We start from the raw sequence: 22128 nt of genomic DNA, 5'->3' as shown, positions 1-22128 counted from the left end.
TTGTTTACACAGATAAGTACGAGCCAAACCTTGAATTGGCGCTGGAAGAGAGAGTCGAGGAACTGCGACATCGGCTCTTGATCGAAGCGGCTGTCGTCGAGGGGGCTAAAAACGTAATTCGCCTTTTGCAGAGCGCTAAAGTGGCCGACAAAAAAGCTGTGACCGAGGTAAGCTGAAGTCGTTATACATATTAAACCTAAATTTATACCCATCGCATGCGTCCGATGCGAAAGAAATAGAAGAGGCGAGACATTATGTATAAGTATAAATAATATTTAAAGCGAAGCCTGCAATACAAAGGTAACTAAAATTAAACCGTCTAAAATAGATTTCGTCGTTGAGTTTTACGTCAAAGTTTCGTGCTTTGCAATTTGTTCTGCATATGCAGAGCTAAAAATATTTTCGTTTTTTTTTTTCAATTTTTTTTTATTGAACAAAAACGCATAAAAAATATTTTAATAATCGAAATCAGCAAAACGTATTTCGCTCTGTATTTAATTTAAGCATATGTTTTTATTCTTCCTTGATTGGCATGAAAATCAATGAAAAATCTTTGCTTGAGTGGAAATATTTTTTTCAGATGTACGTCAAATGTATATTTTGTTAATTGAAGATCAAAAGCACAATTATTTGTACAGTTTAAAGATTGGAAACTAACCAAATAACGATTAATTCTCGTTTGCCTCAACGTGTTATTGCGATTCTTCGTAGAGATATTTCACGACTTCCTGCAGCGCTTCGAGAACTCCAGAATACACGAAAGTTATTATAAACAAATGAGCTATGTCCGGTTTCGATAAAAAAAAAAAATTTGCACATCGAGACAGAACAAATAGAAAAAATTGACAATAATCACTTGATCGAAGCAACTTACACAAAGTGTAAAAGTATACGCAAAGTAAACTGCACAATGCAGAATGACACAAAAATAACAGGCAATATTATAAAACGTTCTACACTTCGATACCACAGTTTAGATGTTTCTTCGGCATGGAAATTAAAAAGAGGATATAAGAAAATCCGTCTACAAAAAAAAAAAAAAAAAATCTCGAAGCTTACGTATAAGCGAGTCGATTTCAAGCTTTTCAACACGTTTGAATGACGATCGTCGTTAGTCTCGAGTGGTACATATAAAAATGAAGCGTGAATGCATCCATTGAACGAGAGCAATTCACTGTGTCTGCGAGTCTTTAGACGGTTTTAATCGCCCGTAGAGACGATATCGGTAAGCCGTGCTTCGCTGTGCCGCTGAATCGAGATTTCTCCTCGAAGATCCGTGTAACGCTGATGCCGATGCGCGCGTTGCTCTTAAAATAAACTCTCGGCCGACTACCCCGCGCTTCTTCCCCGAAGACGCCATTTCAGGTCGCGTTAGTTTCATCCGAGCGTCTACGCGACCTGCATCCCTTCCCAAAACGCCACGGACAACTCTTTCTCTCCCTCCCTCTCTCTCTCTCTCTCTCTCTCTGTCTCTCTATCACGCGAGTTTTTTTTCTTTTCTCGCACACAAGTTTCCGCAGATCCTTGGACAGAATCGTTCGAGATCGCGAAGAGTCGCAGGGAATAACCGGAAGTCAACGATAATACTTTGACGCGTTGCCTCGACAATTGTTGACCCGCATTTCGGTCAACGTTACTCGGAGAATATAGAGTCTTTTTTAGACCCTACAACGCCTACCGATACGCGTCAAGGGTGAAACTCTTGAGGTGTGAGTGATTCATGGTTCAAGTATCAGCTACTCCGGTTGGCAGACGGTATCATATCGTCTCGGTGAAGTGTCTTTTCATCCGTGATATATATTCTTGCGTGAATCTCTGATACCGGATCTCAAAAATAGATCTCTACACCCGGTTCGCGGTGAGGAGCAACAGGTGCTTCCAGTGTCCGATGTCACCCTAGGATGTTATATCTGTACAAGTCCGTCCGTGTGCGCGAGTCTGTGCCGGGTATGAATCAGACCTGCGGACTAGCGGAGAAGGAGTAAAATTTTCTTTGTTGATTCAAAGGTTTCTTTCCAATCTACGAACCAACGGTACCTGCGACATCTTTCAACCCAACGCGTCAATTAAGTTTTGGAAATAATAACAAGGAGCATCGTAACGAGGGAGTGACAACTGCGGCAAGCGCGTGCGTGTCTACGTGTAAATAAAAGTTCGAAGGAAAAAAAGTGTCCCGTTTTCGAGTAATATTCGGGCTCAGCACACATCATACCTACCACCTACTCTGCTTTATATATATATACACATCGATCCAAATTTATCGCGCTAATTATATACGCACCTACCGCGACGTCGTCGACGACACGACGTGGTGGACCAAGTCGTTGCTGCAATCTCTCTCTCTCTCTCTGTCTTTGTCCGTCTTTCTTTCTCTTTGGGAAGGAGAAAGAGAAGGAAGGAGCGAGCATCGTAGAATCCAAGAAGAGAAAACGGCATGGCGCGACACCTGAGGAACCTCTTCATCATCCTACCTCCAGCATCGTCTTCGTCCTCGTCTTCCCGCCCGCTAAAGGTCAATAGAAGCCGGTGATCTCGCCGCGATGTACGGCCGACCTGAGAATCCGGATACGCCTTCCCCGTGGCTGGTGCGAGCCGAGGTTACGATAAGACGAAGCGGTGATCAGGCCGTTGCTTCGGGATCAAGGAGTAGTTCCGCCGGATGTCCGGAAGCTGTGGGAACCGAGGGCGTTCAAATGGTTTACAAGTGGGGACGAGACCCGGGGGACGTCGACGGGAATCCCGCCGGCTCCTACGCCTTTCAGCGGGGAAACATTCTCTTCACATCGACGCCGCCTCCTCGACCGTTCTCCGGGGGTCCGACCTCCGCTGCCACTTCCGCTCCAAGACACCTTGGCGTTAACGTTTCCGACTCTGGATACAACAGCGAACAGTTTTCACCTCAGTCTTACTCCAGTCTACCGCATCGACGACCCTGTCAACAGTACAACAGACGCTGCAAGAGCACATGTAGCATCGTTTTATCCACCGCCGAGGAGCCCCGGGTTCCTGACAAACCCAAACCGCAATGCCTGGATCGCTGGTGCGGACATTACGCTAAAGGCGGATTTTTCAAACCAGTTCCTGAGGCCTGCGAGGACTGTCTAGAGGGTATTACTTCCGGTAGGAAAGCTTTTACTACTCACTTTTGCACCAGAGTGCCTGGCAGAAGTCACGGGTTCGATCCGTCTAGCAAGGGGATTAATTGTTCGGATAATTATGTTGGATCGGGCAACAGCAGCAGGGATGCTGCTTCGCAGACTAACGATGTTCAGACTCAGACGTCGTTTAGCTCTGTTTCTTCTTTACTTCAAGGCACCAATTCCAAGCATTACGAATCAAGGAGGAAAACCTCACCTGGTCTTTTGCGGAAGTTTGATGAACGCGATTTCTGGACTGGACAGGTCTGTTTGTATTATTGTTATTTATTCGTACATATGTTTGTTCGTCCACGCGAGTGTGATTTTTGGTATATTAGATATGTCGTGAGGTTGAAGTTCGTAATGTAATCTAACGTAACGATGTACATTTCTAGAAGAATTTTACAAAAAGAAAAGAAACTTCAGGATTGCCTGAAATTTTCTAAACCGTTGCAAGGCAAAACGTTTTAATTACATATTTTGCAAAGTTAACTTGTTTAGAATCATTTTAAAGTTTCAAAATGGACTTTTTTTCAATCTTTCCTTACGTTAACGATACTAACTTTGACCTCTTGATATATTGTGGAGAATTTTTTCATTCTTTTTCCATCAGTAATCACGAATTTGAACAGATTCGGTTTGCTTTTATTTCTCATTATTAAAATACATTCTTTATTGAATTATATTCAATTCAGTGAAATTTCTGTATGAAATATTGCGCGCAGAAGATATTTTGCAGAAAATCGACGTTTCCTGTCAAAGTCAATTTCGTTTACAAAAATATGATGATATAACGAATAAAAATCAGATTAGCATCCTTATTGCTTTAAACAAAGAAGACGATACCAGCTGATATTTAGACTGACTTATCTTGTTGACAGGTATTTAAGACATTCATATACGTTCTGCATTGAGTAAAGATCCGAGTTTTTGGGCTTAAAAAAAATTCAAACAATACCTTTACGCAAAATTTGGCAAACACCGTAGCACACAAATTTTTGAAAAATAAATTGAAAAAAAACATGTATCAAAAGCTGCTGACGAAACATGTCTTGCAAAATGGTATCATTGAACTGACGGGACAATGAGTCAAATCAAGATAGAACGAAAAAAAAGATACTGTTTAAAATAAAAATAAAACATATATGAGAATGGTGTACAAATTCCCTTGATCTATTTTTAGCAAGAAAAAAAAGAAGTACCAGGCTCGTCATCGTCATCGTTGTCGGTGGACGTGACAAGTAGAAAGTCAAATATTCCCCCAACGTGCGATTCACAATCAGGAACAACCGGGGCGGCTAATTCCTCGGGTAAAGAGGACACAGCTAAGCGGAAATCGCGGACCGTGCACATCGACGTTTACTGTACGGGATCCGAGGAGGAGGAGGAGGAGGAGGAAGATGAAGAAGAGGAGGAAGATGACGCAGAGGACAGCAGCTACTCGGACTCGTCCGAGGCCTCTGAGAGGCTCGCGGAAAAACCGCGGACGATATTCGAGAGCGATAGAGTGAGAGTGACGCACTCGAGGGCTGAGGAAACGCGGCTTCCTCGCGGCCTCCAGGACGACAAAGCCTTTCTTAAACGCTCGGAGGAACTCAGTTGCGAGAGTTTCAAACAGGCCCCGATGCGGATGCCGTCGTTGGCGAGTTCCCGGGGCTATGAGACCGACGATGTTCTAAGCTCGTTGTACCCGTCGCAATTTAGTTCTTACAGCGCGATCCGGGACTTGGACTCAACGCCCTGGTCGGCTGCCTCGTCGTGTGTTGGTCTGAACCCGCACTCTGACTCGTACGATTCGGCGACGGCGACGTCGTGGAAGGACACGATATCCGACGTAGAATCTCTGCTGAACAGCAAGTCCGGACTCACACCTTGCGACAGCTTTGAGTACGCTAATTCGTCCGACCGCGAGAGGATCGGCAGGCTCGAAACTGCCTGGGACGAGGATGCGGAGAGCCGCGAGAAACGGTCCAAGACTTGGCGTTCGCCTCAGATAGAGAGGCGGCAACTTCTGCAGAACAGGAAGATGAAGGAGTTCCTCGACAAGCACCAGGTCGGCTGGTCATCCCCGGAGAGCGCCGCTGAGTCAGACGACAGCGCGGAATTGGGATGGAGCTTCGTTTCGAGCGAGGAGAATTCACGACATGTCAGAAGGGACTCGACCGTTCGCAGGCCCGGCAAGGAGGCCCAACGGGTTCAGACGGCCCCTTCCAGGGAGCCGGAGGATCGTGGCTGCATGAGCGATACCGCGGGGAAAACAACCTTCTGCGGTTTGAGGGACCAGATCGGACCCTTTGGTGCGAAGAGTCCCTCGCCGGCGAAAGACAAGGTCGAATCGCGTGTTACTTCACCGTTTACGACGCCCCAGGGCGAGAAGACCGACCACATAATCAAGGCTTCGGTCTTCGGCGCGGTTGTTGGCGCTTTCAGAAAACCCGGACACCACATTGGACCCTCGAAAAATCCATCCTGCTCGTGTGAGCACTGCAGAAGGTTCTTCGAGGAGAACGCGGGGCCCAGAGGACGGTCCAGATCTCTTGGCGATATCGAACGGCGACCCGGAGCCTGGTTTAGGAGAAATAAAGATATCATTTCTAAGGCACCTCGTAACTCGAAAAACGGCGTTTCGTAGAAGTATTGTTATAATTTTTTTTTTTTTTTATTTTTCCTATTGCTCCACGGCGAACTATAGATACAAAGTATAAAATTTTGTGTTATAATGATAAATTGAGATCTGGTGTTAACCATTACGATGTAATCCATGGAAACGTTACTTACGGATCAAGTTTTTAGTTCCATTTTTATCTCCCCTTTTATTTTCTGTTATTATCCTTTTCTTATACTCTTATTTTTGCAAAGTCACACGAAATTCTAACGATTTTTAGTCATACAGATCGATCTACGGTATCGGTGAATCGAATTGTAAGTTGAAATTGCGTGGGTATGATTAAACAATTTTTATTTTTATTAAACCTTGACGCTATTTTCTTTATTTTTCTCCTATTTGATTCTATTTTTTTTTTTACCCGGCACAAAATACAAACTTTTAGACGCAGTGAAATTGTGCAGATCTTCTATACGTACGCCCGACAAAATTACAACACTAATTCACGCTATACGATGTACCGTTAATCATAATGATACTGTTAATAAACATTAATAGACTTATTAGTACCGTGTATCGTTTATTCATCGACCAGGATAGCGAAATGAATGCAAGATAAATTTGAACCTTGTGTAAGTAAATATTGCTATATGTATCCTTTGACAGTAATTTCAGAGACTAACGCATGAAAAAAAGATTGACGATCAATCAAAAGTATGGGGTCAATCATTCTTATAATCTACCACACGTCTGTGTAATTAAAACCTCACGAAATTCAAGTGAATTCATTTGAATTCGCATTGAAATTCATAACAAATTTCGTGCAAATTTCTCCAAAGCTATCGGACTTGGTGAAACCCAAAGATATTTCTTTGTTTAAAACCTTCGGAGCAGTTAATTCCGTTTCATTCTCTCTAAAACCGTAGGGTGACTAATATTACACAGGATACTGCGAGTCTATAATTGTTACGCATATTGCTGGTTAACACTAATTGCCAAATCAGCGGTACAGATTCACATTGCCATGTCACTTTTATATTCAGTTTATTTCTCGTTACAGGCACAGGCGAGTCTCGCAGAGTCCAGCAGGAAATTGGATCTTCTCAGACTGTCGCTGGAACTCAGACGACAAGAATTACCCCCTGACAGTGCTACCGCTACGCAATTAAAACGAGAACTTGCGAGTGTACAGGCTGCCAGTCCTGTTCCTGTCACCTACACTTCTCTGCAACCCTTTCGTGGACCTCTTGAAGGTAGAGCAGCTGTACCTGCTTCCGTATCAAGATGCGCTGCAGTCACTGGACAGTTGGAGGTACATATTACGTCACAATCACAACAGATGTAGACAATGAGAAATAGTCTGACTTATCAAGAACATCTAGTCCTCCGATAGTAGAAAAATACTGTATTTGAGTTTTTACAGTAATTGACAGGTATCGTTGAATTGTTTGACTTTATCTCTTAGGTGCGATTAATGGGGTGTCAAGATTTGGCCGAGGAAGTGCCAGGTAGAACCAGAAGAGAACAACCAGCTAGCCCGGATTTGCGCAGCTTTGTCAAAGGAGTGACAGGGCGTAGCTCGAGCAAATCTTACAGCGTGAAAGATGAAACTAGCAGTGAGTACTGCAGGAAAATGTCAATTCAATCGAAATCACTCATCGCGAAAGTTCTTTTAATAACTTTTATTAAGGTCTGTTTATTTTTCAGATGACATAATGGCAGTTATTAAATTGGATAATCAAACAGTAGCTCAAACTAACTGGCGCCCATGCTCCCAGCAGGCTTGGGATCAGAGGTGAATGATTGTGAATACTTATTCTTACGATTGTTAATATAATTGTTACCAACTACCGGGATTTTCCAGTGGAACTACCTGTTTCTTTTTTGTTCCTCAAGGTTCTCCATTGAACTAGACAAGTCGCGAGAATTGGAAATAGGAATTTATTGGAAAGATTGGAGATCGCTGTGTGCAGTGAAGTTCTTGCGTCTAGAAGAATTCATAGACGACGTGCGGCATGGTATGGCATTGCAGCTCGAACCTCAAGGGCTACTTTTTGCAGAAATAAAATTCCTGAATCCAATGATCTCAAGAAAGCCAAAGCTGCAACGTCAGCGAAAAATCTTCAAACAGCAAGTCAAGAATTTCCCTCGTCCAAATCAAATGAACATCAATGTTGCTACCTGGGGCAGACTATTGAAGCGTTCTACACCTTCGATACACAACAGCAGAAGATCAGAAAGTCCGCCATCTGGTAAGAAACATAACTCATTCTGCTAATATTTCACCTAATGATTACTGCTGTTCCTCTGTATAATGTTCTGTCATTCCGAATGTTCGATGGTCCTTAAAATGTTCTATAAAAATTCTCAGGACCACAACCACTGCGTCTGTCCTTCGAAAATTGGCCTGAAGACAAACCAGAGACTCCTGGAGAACAGCCTGATCCTGATAAAGGGGGTTTAGGAGGTGCGCGACCCTTGGGTATGGGAGTAGCAACTGGTAGTCCAGTTTTACCTCATCCTCCGGATCATCCGCCGCCGCCACCTCCCTTAATTACCAAGAAACCATCGATGCCAGCTCCTCCGCCACCACCGAAACTAGACCAAGAGGTATGTACACACATTTAAATTTAACACTTGTGCCTATTATACGTATTTTACTATTGCTCTTTACCGTGAAAACTGTAATGGGTCTGTACAAACGATGACGCAATCGTTAACGTTTACGATATTTGTTCACTTATGCGAAAACTGTTGGAAAAAATCTTTTTCTTTTTGTCTCGTTTATCCAGCGCTGATTGTTTTTCTTCACGAATTAATTTTCGTTTGCGATGTGGCTATTGTGACAGTTATAAGTGAATAAATGCGGTATTTATGGTCGCCTCTATGTGCAACGTTTTTCGTGTGATACGAATGCGATTTCAAACATGCAGATTTGAGTATTTTATCTTCTTTTTATTTAAGCTGTTATGTATAGCATAGAGAAAAAAATTATATTCGATTTACTACCCGCAGCACAGTGTATTATTTACGATATTCAAGCACTGGCTTGTAGAGTTGCATATTATAATGTACTATTGTATATAAGTCACGATCCAATGCAAATTACTACACCTTAACGCAAAGCTACTGTTATATTGCAAAGAAATTTTTTTTATTCATTTATTTTTCAAACACTTTTACACAATACTGCACGATGCGTACTAATTATTTTTACTATTGAACTTAACACGTACCTAATTTGAACACAGTATTAATACAATCATTCGACCAATTAACGCAAAAGAATAAGAAGAAAAATAAAACATGAAATGATATTATTATTTTTTGATAAAATTTTACATTGCGTAGCAATGCTCATGTTTTCCTATAATGTCGTACAATTCATATGAACTTTGAGTAAAATCGCTAGTTTCGTATGAAATTAAAAAAACTGATGGGAAAAAATAAATGTCGACGATAGCGATACACAGCCTATTAGATTTAAGCAGGTAGTAATGTAGTTGCAGAGTGCGTTAAGGGAGTTTGATTTCCTGCACAACGAGGAGAAGGGGGGGCCTCAGGGTGCGAGTTTGAGGCCCCTTGTGACAGAGCCCCGCCCCGTGCTGATCGCACCACCCTCTCCACGCACCCCCTCGCCCCAACCTGTCGTCGAGTTCCCTGAAGATGAGGTACCTGCCTCCTACTACACACAGCATGGCTTTGTCTGCCTGTTTTTTATTTTATCTCTATACTATCGCAAAGTAGGCCACCGCATCACTACTTACCGACTTGTTCATACTTTATGGAAAATTCATGAGGAATGTATGTTGCTAATGAGAAAAATCTTGATGATATCTTTATAAAGACAAATTTTCATTGAATTGATGTATTATCGTCATTTACCTATTCTCTGTTATTCTGGAAAAATTCTACTTTCAATGAGTAACTTTGATGGAGAGTATCTATCGGTTGTATCAAACCACATCTTCTTTGATAATTTGCAAAATGTAAATAATATGACTGGGGTGATTTGTTTGCTTCTGAGCTTTTTTTCTTGTTGTGAAAGAGTTTTTTTTTCTTCATAATCGACGCATGTATTCCAGCCTTCTTTAAATCCTTGCTTACAATACAATTCATGCTGTTCATTATGTGTTATAAATTTACCATTAATCATCGGCCACAGCCTTAAATAATATATAGTAATGTCCATGCTAGGCTTACAAGTTCGAGAATTCACTTGCTTTTTTTTTCATCCAGAATTTGCAGTACTCAAATCAATAATGGTGTTGATGACTTCATCGGATAATTTTGCTCAAGTTTTTTATTCTATCTTTTCAGTAAAATACAAATTTCCATACATGTTCGAGTTTCTTCTTAGCTTCTTCGTCCTTCTTCTTGTGCAAACAATTTTGCAGATCATATCAACTATAGGATAAAACGGTTCACAAGTAAAAACATTTGTGCGATTTTTTGAAAATATTTTGTAATTCTTCAAATTTGTCAGACTCTGAATAATTTTGTTTGTGAAGATTTTTTTAAATGAATTCGTAGGGTATCGGATTCAAGTAAATACATAGTTGAACAGAATAATCTTGAAGGGGATTTGTTTTTAACTAATTCAGCAATCTGCAATGTCAGATTCATAGGTTTTCTTCGAATAACTTAACGGGTATTTTTTCTAACAGTTTTGTGATAGTACAGACCAAATTGCCCATCATTTGATTAAGCCTAGTAGCTCCCCGATACTATAAATAAAAGATGACTGCTTTAACCCGCCTACAATGATAATACTTACTGCGTAATGTTTGTACATTTGTATGATAATTATGAAGAACGTGCCGTTTTTCGTGAGCTGTTACTAATCTCGGAAGAATATTGTAATCATAATAGCGTGAAAACTGAACAAAATTGATTTATTTTTTATTTTACAAAGTATTCAATAAAATAAAGGTGTAAAGTTGTCATGTGACTAACAGGTACTTATGCTGACTGAGCCGCACACTTATGGCTGATAATAATTAACATATTGGATAATAACTTGTCTTCACTTACATGTCATAATACGTATGTAACAGGTTTCATATGATAATATATAAACTTCCAGATTGTGTACGAGCTGCCTGGCAGGCCAATGCCGTTTAAGGACAATGCCTACGAGTCAAAGCGGCACTCTCAAGTGACTGGAATGACCTTAGAAAATTTCAGATTACTATCCGTTCTTGGTCGTGGTCATTTTGGCAAAGTTATTTTATCACAGTACAGAAATACTGGGGAATACTTTGCTATAAAAGCGTTGAAGAAGGGAGACATCATTGCGAGGGACGAGGTGGAGTCTTTACTTTCTGAGAAACGGATATTTGAAGTTGCAAATACAACACGCCACCCGTTCCTTGTCAATCTGTTTGCTTGCTTCCAAACTGAGGTAAACACATCAGTTCTAATTGTTTAACACTATCTTTCTCTATATTGTAATAACTCATGATCTGAATCTTTTATTTTCAATTTGCAGGCACACGTGTGTTTCGTTATGGAATACGCAGCTGGTGGTGACCTGATGATGCACATTCACGCAGACGTATTTGGCGAGCCACGTGCTGTGTTTTACGCAGCCTGTGTTGTTCTTGGATTGCAATACTTGCATGAGAGTCGTATTATATACAGGTAATATAATTTCTTTCAATATAAGGCTAGCTCAAAATACGTGAAGCTCGAACTCGAAGTCACCACGTTTGCTATGATCCTTTCAGAGACTTGAAACTGGATAATTTATTGCTGGACACTGAAGGTTACGTGAAAATAGCAGACTTTGGACTATGCAAAGAGGGAATGGGATTTGGGGATAGAACAGGAACCTTCTGTGGGACCCCGGAGTTCTTGGCACCCGAAGTTCTTACCGAGACTTCGTACACTCGAGCGGTAGACTGGTGGGGTCTGGGTGTCCTTATATTTGAGATGCTGGTTGGTGAGGTAAGCTTCGACAGACAATTATTACCGAAGGCTTTTGTTGAAAATAGCATCTGTACAAGCTCAAGCTTAACGAATTTCTATGTTGCAGTCTCCATTCCCTGGAGATGACGAAGAGGAAGTATTCGATTCTATTGTGAACGACGAAGTTCGCTATCCGCGATTCTTATCTTTAGAGGCTATAGCAATCATGAGAAGGGTAAGAGTCAGTTGAAAGACCCTTGCACGCACTACAGCGGTGTAAAACCCAGATGTAATTTCCTTGTTTTCTTATAGCTACTTAGAAAGAATCCAGATAGACGATTGGGCAGCAGCGAAAGGGACGCGGAGGATGTTAAGAAACAGGCATTTTTCAGAAATATTTCCTGGGATGATTTGTTGTTGAGACGTGTCAAACCACCGTTTGTACCAGTTATTGTAAGCATCTTTGATCAATACCGAATTTTAAACTATCAAAAAATCGATGTATCGATCATCGTTCTAATCACTTGAATATATTTACAATTCATAGAGTAAGTAATGTATTACTTTCATTAATCGCGTGTTTTTTTTCGTCTTTTCCAGAATTTCGTGGAAGACGTTAGTAATTTTGACGAAGAATTCACTTCAGAAAAACCGCAGTTAACACCACCCAAGGATCCTCGGCCGCTCAATGATCAAGAACAAAACTTCTTCAGAGATTTCACATACATGGCCGATTGGTGCTAGCTACAATCGCTACAGAGGCAGACTATGTAGTCTTCTAGTGTTCATTCGCATAAGAGTTATAAGTTTCATTCACAAAATTTATTTTGCAGTGATATAATTTGCTTCCAACACGTAGGTAATTCCAATGTAATATTCTCCACGCCAGCACGTTTTCTTTCCTATGTGTACGACATAGTTAATAATTCACACACAATCATGAATCAACAATTAATTGTATATTATTTTTTCAACTACAGTTGCACATTTGCGATTATTGATTATGTAAAAATTAAGTCCTCTAATTGTATTATTATGAGATATTGCCTTTGAATTATAAAAAGATAAAATTTCTACCAGCAAAAGTGTATAATTCAATTTTATGAAAGTATGTGTATAAACTCTGTATTGGCCAAAAGAAAACTTGCTCGTTAGGACGGAAGTTATAATAATTATGCTATTTGCTCACAGCCTGTTTGATAACTGATCAATGCACAATTTGAATTTTGCTGTCAAGATCACAGCACTAAAGTGAAAATTGACCCTCTAAATCTCGCTCATTATTTATTTATTTTTTTTTTTTTTTCTTTGTTTATTTTTCTTGCATTGGTTTCAAATGGAGATTGAACTTTCGAACGGTAGGTGTCGAAAATTGTGGGAAAAAAGTCGACGTAGTCCATGCTTGTTTCATGTGTTTAATTCAGAAAATGCCAACATAGTTACAAAGTGCATTGATGTAATACATTCACTTTTGACAATATTTACAGGCTTGAGAAATGTTTTATGTAGTATGATAAAATATAAGAATTGAGAATATAATTAGTTGTTACAAACACAAGTCTTTCTCATTTCAAAGGCAATTTTTTTATTAAGCTATTAAATCTGGACCAGGTTATGTGGTATCAGTTTTACTTTTCATAATTGACAATCAAAGCAATGATCAAGGTTACGGGTTATTTTGATGAAGTTATAAAATTTTTCTCATAAAAAAACAAATCATGCAAGAACCATGTTAAATAACTAGGACTTATTTTGGTAAATTCATACCAATCAATCTGATATTCTATAACAATATTGAATGTGATTTCGGAGTTGCTTTTCTATCTTGAGCAAAAAGCTCAGTTCTCTTAAATTACTGTCCGTGAGATATTGGTAAATAAAAACAATAAAAATTGATCGATAAAAATAATGCAAATATTTGTGATAGTTTCGAGAAAATCTCGATGAATAGTTGCCTTATTGCATTAAAAAATTAATACAATGGTAAATAAGAAATAAAAATTATTTGGTAACTATTTTATAAAGCATTTTTATAATATATTATAATCAACACTGATCAATATCAGGAGGTGCTCACGTTATACTTTATCATAAAAACATCTGATGGACCCATTATGGAGTTTTAATCCAGTTTTGTACCTTCGGTGATTAGGCAACTGTGGTATGATTAATTAGCGGCCTAATTTAAATACCTTTTTAGAAATCATCTCACAGGATACATTCTATACTTTATAAGAAAATGAAGGTAAACGATCAGATATAGATTACGATCGTATTCGTCAAAAGTAAAATAATTTTAATATAAATAAAATTAAAAAAAAAAAAGAAAAATCATTTTAACTGCATATCCAACATAATGAATCATAATCGTAGTATAAGTTGTTGCCAAGAACATAGTTTATTCTAATACATATGTGATTTTTGTATTAATGTCAACCTCGATTCATTGATATGAAGAAAATTGTAATTTTTGAATGCGTGTTGAAATAATTTCAACAATTATTGATAATTACAGTAACACGTCTTGATAAGCTAAATACTAATATATTGTTCTGCAGGCATTGTTCACCTACTTTGCTTCTATATCATCGACGCAACTTTGAACTGCCAAAACTGAACACTTATCCGGGAAACAAATAATCTTTCCGTTTATTTCTAAGCTAGAGCAATTCTTACCAAACTACTCACGTTACGGTATCTTCTCGATTGATTTATTATTATTAATCATCATATTTTTTTGATCGTTGTTTACTATTTTACGAAGCATTAAATAATTATCGATCATGACTGAACTGTCTATTTAACAAGTAATAAGATTTATCACTTTGAATGTTGAGTTCCATTACTTCCACTTTTAACTGTATAGTTACGCGATCAAATAATTTGCACGTGACTCTAAAAGAAGCACATATTAACATGTATTCGGGAAATAACAAATTCGTATGGTGTATATAACATAAATTACAACATGAAATACCCAATAAATCTTCAATTGTAGATAGTCATATAACTTCTTGTTTTGAAAGTTTTTACTAGTACAGTAAAAACGTTTCCTTACTCAATTTTTACATACATTTACCTAATAACATTGTTAGGTTTTAATCTTAAGATGTGTTCGGTGATGCATTCATTACACTATCCCTAATATTCAACATACCTGTTATGACAAAGAAAACTGTACTATGTGCCTCATACTTTATAGTTTATATACTAAACAACTAATAACCATGATGCCTACGTGATGATTTTAAAGTATTAATTTATTTGATACGTATAATTGCAGTGGCAGCTTGATACAATATTATATTAATTAATTGCGTAGTTTTTAGTGATAACTCTAAAATTTATAAACTTATAATATGCCCAAGAAAAATTATGCATACAATAAATACAAGGAAAAAAAACTGTTTGACTGCAATTATTTTAAATAATTTTATACGGAGCAATTCTTCTGCTTGACTTATATTTCAAGTATGAACTGTGCGTTTCAATCCCCTGCAGACAATTCAGGATTGCTTTGACTCTCTTTACTTTCTACCGAAGTAGCTAATTCATAGAGATTTGAAGCATTTTTTCTTATTTCACTTTCCAATTCAATTTTTTTTTCTTGCCTCTTTTTGTACTCTTTGCTTTGTTCTGGCGATGCCGGTTTTACAAGTCCAGCTGAAACACAGTAATAAATACTGGTACTGTCTCCCTCTACGAAAACCAGTGTCAATCTAGAAACAATATAAATTATTGTCAGTCCATTCTCTGCAACAAGTAAATGATTGAAGACATGGTACCAGTAAGTTCTAAAGTTACCGTTCACTCTTCAATTCCTTTTGCATTTGCTCGATATGATTCAAAGATATGGCATTTACTGCTGGCCATGGAATGTATTTTTGCAATGGAGATGATTTGGTTGCACAAGCTTCCAGATAGATCAAGTCAAGTGATTTGTTATACTTGTACTGTACGTCCCAAAACCGTTTCACTAAAACCAGTAATAGGAATGAAAATAAAACGTGCTACTTGAAATTTTAGATTTTGCAAGATTCATAAATGAAAGGAATGTTTGATTATAATAGATAGAAAGGAATGTTTCCTGTTACACCTACAGTAGCGTTCTTAATTCTGTGCTTTGTAAGATCCTGAAGACAAATTAGCAGTAAACATATGAGCATGCTTAAGCGATAAAATACCAAAATAACAAAGAGAAATGGACCAATCGTTTTAGATTCGTATTATACGAATATTGTGGTATAAGAAACTGCCAAACAACCATCATTTTGTTATATGAAGTCATGTGTCGTAATAAAAAATAAGATAAAACTTTGATAACTAAATGAAACTCTCTTAGAATAGTAGATTCTCTGCCACCAGATGTTTTCGTCTGATGTGTTGGATCACAATTATTTAATCAAGTCGATGAGTATATCCATACCTTCGCACAGTTCTATGTATGTTTGAAATGCAATCGTGATTTGCAGAGCATTCGTGCAGCCAAGTTTTTCTATATCGTAAAACTGAAAGAATAAGCGTATTAGTTAATTTCCGTAGTCTCTGACGTAGAAAGTGGTTTTGAAGTGAGCGAATGTTTATTCTGACCACATTCTAACACCTGACATGCGAATTTCCAGATGTCAACCGGTAAATAGGTACTCACTGCTGGATGACACGTGCTATACATTATGCTCACTGGGCCTTATACGTTTGTCATGCGTTTAAAATGGCGTGGTAAATATAAAGTCTGAACTGCAACAGCGGAGGTGACAGAAAATCCTCACATGAAAACGTCAAAATTAATTGTCAACCACAAGTGAGACAGAGTCCGCCATCTTCAGATCGGTACATGCCTTGACTGAACAATATAAAGACAGTTTCCCTAATGGGCTTTGGTATGACTAACGAAAATCGTTGTGCGCTTGCGCCCCCAGAGATGTTTCGACGGTAGAGTTGAGAACTTGTTGCAGAACATCTGAGAGTGGCCGATTTCGACATGATGCTGGCTGCATTCACCTACCGAGTAACACCAGAAACTCATCTCTGGTGTAAACGTCAAAACTCATTGTGAAAAACAAGTGAAACAGGGTCCGCCATCATCAGGTCGGTGTATGCAGGATCCGAATAATTCGTGTATCGCAGGTTGCAGAAATGCGATGCGTCAGGCGGTTGTTTTTTCACCACTTCTGATAAAAATTGTTTATTGGAATAGAATGATGAAACGGTAATGAAAATTAACCTGGTATTTATTTCGCGTACTTATGTCATGAGTAAAAGATGACTACATAAGGTATTTTGACGTGACTAACATACGTGTCCGGTCTTTTCATTTCCGAATTGCGGTGAATTATAAATGCATCACAACACCTGATGTGATTGATTTCAACACATCTAAGGTGACACTAACAATCCTCGACTGAAAATTCATACTTAATTGTTCATGGGAAATGCCAGTACCACAGTTCACCCAGCATCGCATATCACATACTTGTAATCTCGATAAGTTACAAATGAGATCTCACCAGTTTGTTTCATAGGCTAAATAGAGTGAACCGTTGAGTTTCGATAAATTCGAGGAATAAATAGGAAGGTGGTGCTATCTTACAATTGGTGCTAATACGTTGCGAGCAACGGATCAAGAGTTACGGCCCATGACGATACACGTATTTTTCGACGTTTTTCAACAGGTGCTTTTTCATTCGTAACTTCTCTCCTGTTGATCCCACGCTGTTTTCTCTGCGTTTTCTGAGTTCCTGGGGGTCCGAATGGTCAGAAAAGGGTCATTTGAATCGAATCTGGGACCAAAAATTTTTCAGCTAGAAAATGGAAAAAAAAGCAAGGCTAACCCCTTTGCATTTTTGAGGAAAATTTTCGCGATTTTGAGAAGTGCTGGAATAAATTCTTTCATGCACCATTCCGACGTAATTTTGCGAGAGAAATCGATTGGGTGCAGTCCCAATACGCTGCGATCAACGCATCAAAAGTTACAGCCGAAAAACGAGAACCTGTGTTTTCGACATTTTTCAGCAGGTGCTTTTTCCTTCGTAACTTCTCTCCTGTTTATCCCACGCTGTTTTCGCTGCGTTTTCTGAGTTCCTGGGGGTCCAAATAGTCAGGAAAGGGTCATTTAAATCGAATCTGGGACCAAAAATTTTTCGGCAAAAAAAAAAGCAAGGTTAACCCCTTTGCATTTTTGGCGAAAATCTTCGCGATTTTGAAAAGTGCTGGAATAAATTCTTTCATGCACCATTCCGACGTAATTTTGCGAGAGAAATCGATTGGGCGCAGTCCCGATACGCTGCGATCAACGCATCAAAAGTTACGGCCGAAAAACGAGAACTTGTGTTTTCGACATTTTTCAGCAGGTGCTTTTTCCTTCGTAACTTCTCTCCTGTTGATCCCACGCTGTTTTCGCTGCGTTTTCTGAGTTTCTGGGGGTCCAAATGGTCAGGAGAGGGTCATTTAAATCGAATCTGAAACCTAAAATTTTTCGGCTAAAAAAAAAGCAAGGCTAACCCCTTTGCATTTTTGGCGAAAATTTTGGCGATTTTGAAAAGTGCTGGAATAAATTCTTTAATGCACCATTCCGACGTAATTTTGCAAGAGAAATCGACTGGGCGCAGTCCCAATACGCTGCGATCAACGCATCAAAAGTTACGGCCGAAAAACGAGAACCTGTGTTTTCGACATTTTTCAGCAGGTGCTTTTTCCTTCGTAACTTCTCTCCTGTTGATCCCACGCTGTTTTCGCTGCGTTTCCTGAGTTCCTGAGGGTCTGATTGATCGGAAAACGGTCATTTAAATCGAATCTGGGACCAAAAATTTTTCGGCTAAAAAAAAAGCAAGGCTAACCCCTTTGCATTTTTGGCGAAAATCTTCGCGATTTTGAAAAGTGCTGGAATAAATTCTTTCATGCACCATTCCGACGTAATTTTGCGAGAGAAATCGATTGGGCGCAGTCCCAATACGCTGCGATCAACGCATCAAAAGTTACAGCCGAAAAACGAGAACCTGTGTTTTCGACATTTTTCAGCAGGTGCTTTTTCCTCCGTAACTTCTCTCCTGTTGATCCCACGCTGTTTTCGCTGCGTTCTCTGAGTTTCTGGGGGTCCAAATGGTCAGGAGAGGGTCATTTAAATCGAATCTGAAACCTAAAATTTTTCGGCTAAAAAAAAAGCAAGGCTAACCCCTTTGCATTTTTGGCGAAAATCTTCGCGATTTTGAAAAGTGCTGGAATAAATTCTTTCATGCACCATTCCGACGTAATTTTGCGAGAGAAATCGATTGGGCGCAGTCCCAATACGCTGCGATCAACGCATCAAAAGTTACGGCCGAAAAACGAGAACCTGTGTTTTTGACATTTTTCAGCAGGTGCTTTTTCCTCCGTAACTTCTCTCCTGTTGATCTCACGCTGTTTTCGTTGCGATTCCTGAGTTCCTGAGGGTCTGATTGATCGGAAAACGGTCATTTGAATTGAATCTGGGACCAAAAATTTTTCGGCTAAAAAAAAAGCAAGGCTAACCCCTTTGCATTTTTGGCGAAAATTTTGGCGATTTTGAGAAGTGCTGGAATAAATTCTTTAATGCACCATTCCGACGTAATTTTGCGAGAGAAATCGATTGGGCGCAGTCCCAATACGCTGCGATCAACGCATCAAAAGTTACAGCCGAAAAACGAGAACCTGTGTTTTCGACATTTTTCAGCAGGTGCTTTTTCCTCCGTAACTTCTCTCCTGTTGATCTCACGCTGTTTTCGTTGCGTTTCCTGAGTTCCTGAGGGTCTGATTGATCGGAAAACGGTCATTTGAATTGAATCTGGGACCAAAAATTTTTCGGCTAAAAAAAAAGCAAGGCTAACCCCTTTGCATTTTTGGCGAAAATCTTCGCGATTTTGAAAAGTGCTGGAATAAATTCTTTCATGCACCATTCCGACGTAATTTTGCGAGAGAAATCGATTGGGCGCAGTCCCAATACGCTGCGATCAACGCATCAAAAGTTACAGCCGAAAAACGAGAACCTGTGTTTTCGACATTTTTCAGCAGGTGCTTTTTCCTCCGTAACTTCTCTCCTGTTGATCTCACGCTGTTTTCGTTGCGTTTCCTGAGTTCCTGAGGGTCTGATTGATCGGAAAACGGTCATTTGAATTGAATCTGGGACCAAAAATTTTTCGGCTAAAAAAAAAGCAAGGCTAACCCCTTTGCATTTTTGGCGAAAATTTTGGCGATTTTGAAAAGTGCTGGAATAAATTCTTTAATGCACCATTCCGACGTAATTTTGCGAGAGAAATCGATTGGGCGCAGTCCCAATACGCTGCGATCAACGCATCAAAAGTTACAGCCGAAAAACGAGAACCTGTGTTTTCGACATTTTTCAGCAGGTGCTTTTTCCTTCGTAACTTCTCTCCTGTTGATCCCACGCTGTTTTCGCTGCGTTTTCTGAGTTCCTGGGTGTCCGATTGATCAGAAAACGGTCACTAAAATCAAATCTGAAACCTAAAATTTTTCGGCTAAAAAAAAAGCAAGGCTAACCCCTTTGCATTTTTGGCGAAAATCTTCGCGATTTTGAAAAGTGCTGGAATAAATTCTTTCATGCACCATTCCGACGTAATTTTGCGAGAGAAATCGATTGGGCGCAGTCCCAATACGCTGCGATCAACGCATCAAAAGTTACAGCCGAAAAACGAGAACCTGTGTTTTCGACATTTTTCAGCAGGTGCTTTTTCCTTTGTAACTTCCCTCCTGTTGATCCCACGCTGTTTTCGCTGCGTTTTCTGGGTTCCGGGGGGTCCAATTAGTCAGATAATGGTCTCACGAACTGAATCTGAGACCACAAATTTTCGGCTTCAAAAATGAAGAAAAAGTAAGGCCAACCCCTTTTCATTTTTGGCGAAAATTTTCGCAATTTTGAATAGTGCCGGAATAAATTCTTTCACGTCCTATTCCGACGTAATTTTGCGAGATAAATTGATTGGGCACAACGCGAATACGCTGCGAGCACGTCTCAAAAGGTCCAGCTGAATAACTAAAATATCACGTCCTCATTTCTGTGCCGTCAATTATACGCTCTTGTTGATGTATGTGTTTCAATCCGTAGCGATAAAATAGTCTTGGAAAGGTCATTTCAATCGATTTATTTTACATGTAGATTCTGCCGTATTTTTTAAAAATTTTTTCGATTTACGGTCTCTACAATGTTCCAGTATTTTATCTTCGGTTTTCGAGGGTCCAAATAGTTCGAAAATAGTTCTGCACTCTAATCCTGAGACGAATAGTTCCAGGCATTCAAACTTTTACGCAAGGCGACTTATATCTCGGACTTCCTTCAGTCTCAATCCGACGGACCCGACATTACGCTCTCAATCATTCCAAAGTAATTGGCTCTCTAATTAATAATATACAACCGTTCTTCAGTTATTCGTGAAAACAAGAATATCCCAACCCCGCAACATACAACTCGAAATTGGTTCATGCAACGTATCTGAGCTTCACATGAGTTGATCCCCCTTTATTCAACCGATTAAGACACTGATTCAATCCAAGCGAGAAAAGTTCAGTCCATCGCGAGTTAGCCGCGAAAATATGAAACTCTTTGTCCTCAAAACTCATTTTTCCCAACAAGGATATTCATAGATATTCCCAGAACTCACCCGGCACATGATTTTATTCACCTTGCCTGTTTTGCCGGGAATAACCTCGCGTTGAGTTGTTCAAACACATTGTAATTCAAGCGGCGTAATCGAACCGACGTCGATCTTCCAGACGTTTCATACAGAATATAGAGCACCCTTTCTGACACGTTAGGTTAAGTCCATTCTATTCGCTCATAGACCGGAAATCCACCCTTTTCCAATATACTCATACATCTATAAATAAAATGACCGCGATCCGTGTCCAGTTCGTTCAACAGTTCACTTCTGTTTGAAATGGAACTTTCCTGTGTGTCGTTATCCTCCTGGAACGTTTTTAAGCGGTAGATAGAAACTCATCACATATTGTTTCCCACCAATCCTTCAATGAGTAGTTGCAAACATTCGATGTTGCAAACTTAGTTCTTCACACTCGTCTCCAATAGTTGTACATACTATATTTGTACCCACGGACCGCAGTGTAACTTTGTCCTCAAATCTACAGAGGTCCAAATATACGACGTACCCACATACCTATATTTCATTCATGTTTTCCAGTTTGCCCATGGTACATACCTATCCGTTCTTTTTTTAACTTCAATATCGACTTTCAGACGAATGAGAAGCGAAGGCTTTGTATATTTTTTATTTGCCAGCATGAATATGTATACATATATGACGTTCATATTTCGTACACAAGTGATATCCATTCGTTAGAAAATCGCTTTCATACCCATTGTAGTTTCCATGAAATAGCCTCTAGCAAGGAGCCCCACTTTCGTTTTATAAAACGGATTTACTGAACTGAAATGTTCAATTTTCAGATATCAAATATGTAATCGTTGTATGCGAAACTCAACCGACTGCA

The 22128-nt window shown here is 39.4% G+C and overlaps 3 protein-coding genes across 6 annotated transcripts in view; 2 read left to right on the top strand and 1 right to left on the bottom strand.

The window, feature by feature from the left end:
• The window catches only part of Pkn (serine/threonine-protein kinase N), a 39526-nt gene extending 26054 nt beyond the window's left edge, over positions 1-13472 (top strand). The window contains exons 6-18 of one of the 3 annotated variants that reach the window (XM_046613663.2): positions 13-167; positions 6803-7054; positions 7208-7358; positions 7450-7537; positions 7639-7994; positions 8114-8352; positions 9252-9413; positions 10829-11146; positions 11234-11385; positions 11472-11691; positions 11780-11887; positions 11965-12105; positions 12253-13472. In XM_046613663.2, the coding sequence (XP_046469619.1) occupies positions 13-167; positions 6803-7054; positions 7208-7358; positions 7450-7537; positions 7639-7994; positions 8114-8352; positions 9252-9413; positions 10829-11146; positions 11234-11385; positions 11472-11691; positions 11780-11887; positions 11965-12105; positions 12253-12396 (2486 nt within the window). In that variant the 3' untranslated portion in view covers positions 12397-13472. Of the gene's footprint in view, positions 1-12; positions 168-6802; positions 7055-7207; positions 7359-7449; positions 7538-7638; positions 7995-8113; positions 8353-9245; positions 9414-10828; positions 11147-11233; positions 11386-11471; positions 11692-11779; positions 11888-11964; positions 12106-12252 lie in introns of all 3 variants that reach the window. The other 2 variants (XM_046613662.2, XM_046613664.2) reach the window with 2 other exon arrangements.
• LOC124212961 (uncharacterized) lies at positions 1153-6308 on the top strand. The gene is made up of 2 exons (XM_046613667.2): positions 1153-3401; positions 4321-6308. Exons 1-2 carry the CDS (start codon positions 2541-2543, stop codon positions 5767-5769), a joined length of 2310 nt encoding a protein of 769 aa, XP_046469623.1. The 5' UTR covers positions 1153-2540; the 3' UTR covers positions 5770-6308.
• LOC124212966 (tRNA-splicing endonuclease subunit Sen15) lies at positions 13363-16530 on the bottom strand. Of its 2 annotated transcripts, none has more exons than XM_046613679.2 (4): positions 16301-16520; positions 16079-16160; positions 15457-15628; positions 13363-15371 (listed from the first exon to the last, which is right to left on the bottom strand). In XM_046613679.2, the coding sequence occupies exons 1-4, from the start codon at positions 16322-16324 to the stop codon at positions 15140-15142; spliced, it is 510 nt and encodes a 169-aa protein (XP_046469635.1). In that variant the 5' UTR covers positions 16325-16520; the 3' UTR covers positions 13363-15139. The 2 variants fall into 2 exon arrangements, with proteins under 2 accessions (XP_046469635.1, XP_046469636.1); XM_046613680.2 differs by having other exon boundaries at positions 15178-15315; positions 16301-16530.
• Between the last annotated feature and the right edge of the window lie 5598 nt (positions 16531-22128).

Source organism: Neodiprion pinetum, chromosome 2 (assembly GCF_021155775.2).
Source record: "Neodiprion pinetum isolate iyNeoPine1 chromosome 2, iyNeoPine1.2, whole genome shotgun sequence".
NCBI classification, from domain to species: Eukaryota; Metazoa; Arthropoda; class Insecta; order Hymenoptera; family Diprionidae; genus Neodiprion; species Neodiprion pinetum.
Note: the sequence above shows the minus strand (reverse complement) of the source record. Positions and strands in the feature narration are given on the sequence as shown.

Bases quoted from the DNA above. Each gene is read 5' to 3' on its own strand.
- LOC124212961 (XM_046613667.2), top strand. From the start codon at position 2,541: ATGTACGGCCGACCTGAGAATCCGGATACGCCTTCCCCGTGGCTGGTG. The intron at 3,402-4,320 runs GTCTGTTTGTAT...ATCTATTTTTAG, and splicing joins GCGATTTCTGGACTGGACAG to CAAGAAAAAAAAGAAGTACC.
- LOC124212966 (XM_046613679.2), bottom strand. From the start codon at position 16,324: ATGTATAGCACGTGTCATCCAGCA. The intron at 16,161-16,300 runs GTGAGTACCTAT...TTATTCTTTCAG, and splicing joins ATAGCACGTGTCATCCAGCA to TTTTACGATATAGAAAAACT. The intron at 15,629-16,078 runs GTATGGATATAC...TACTGGTTTTAG, and splicing joins ATACATAGAACTGTGCGAAG to TGAAACGGTTTTGGGACGTA.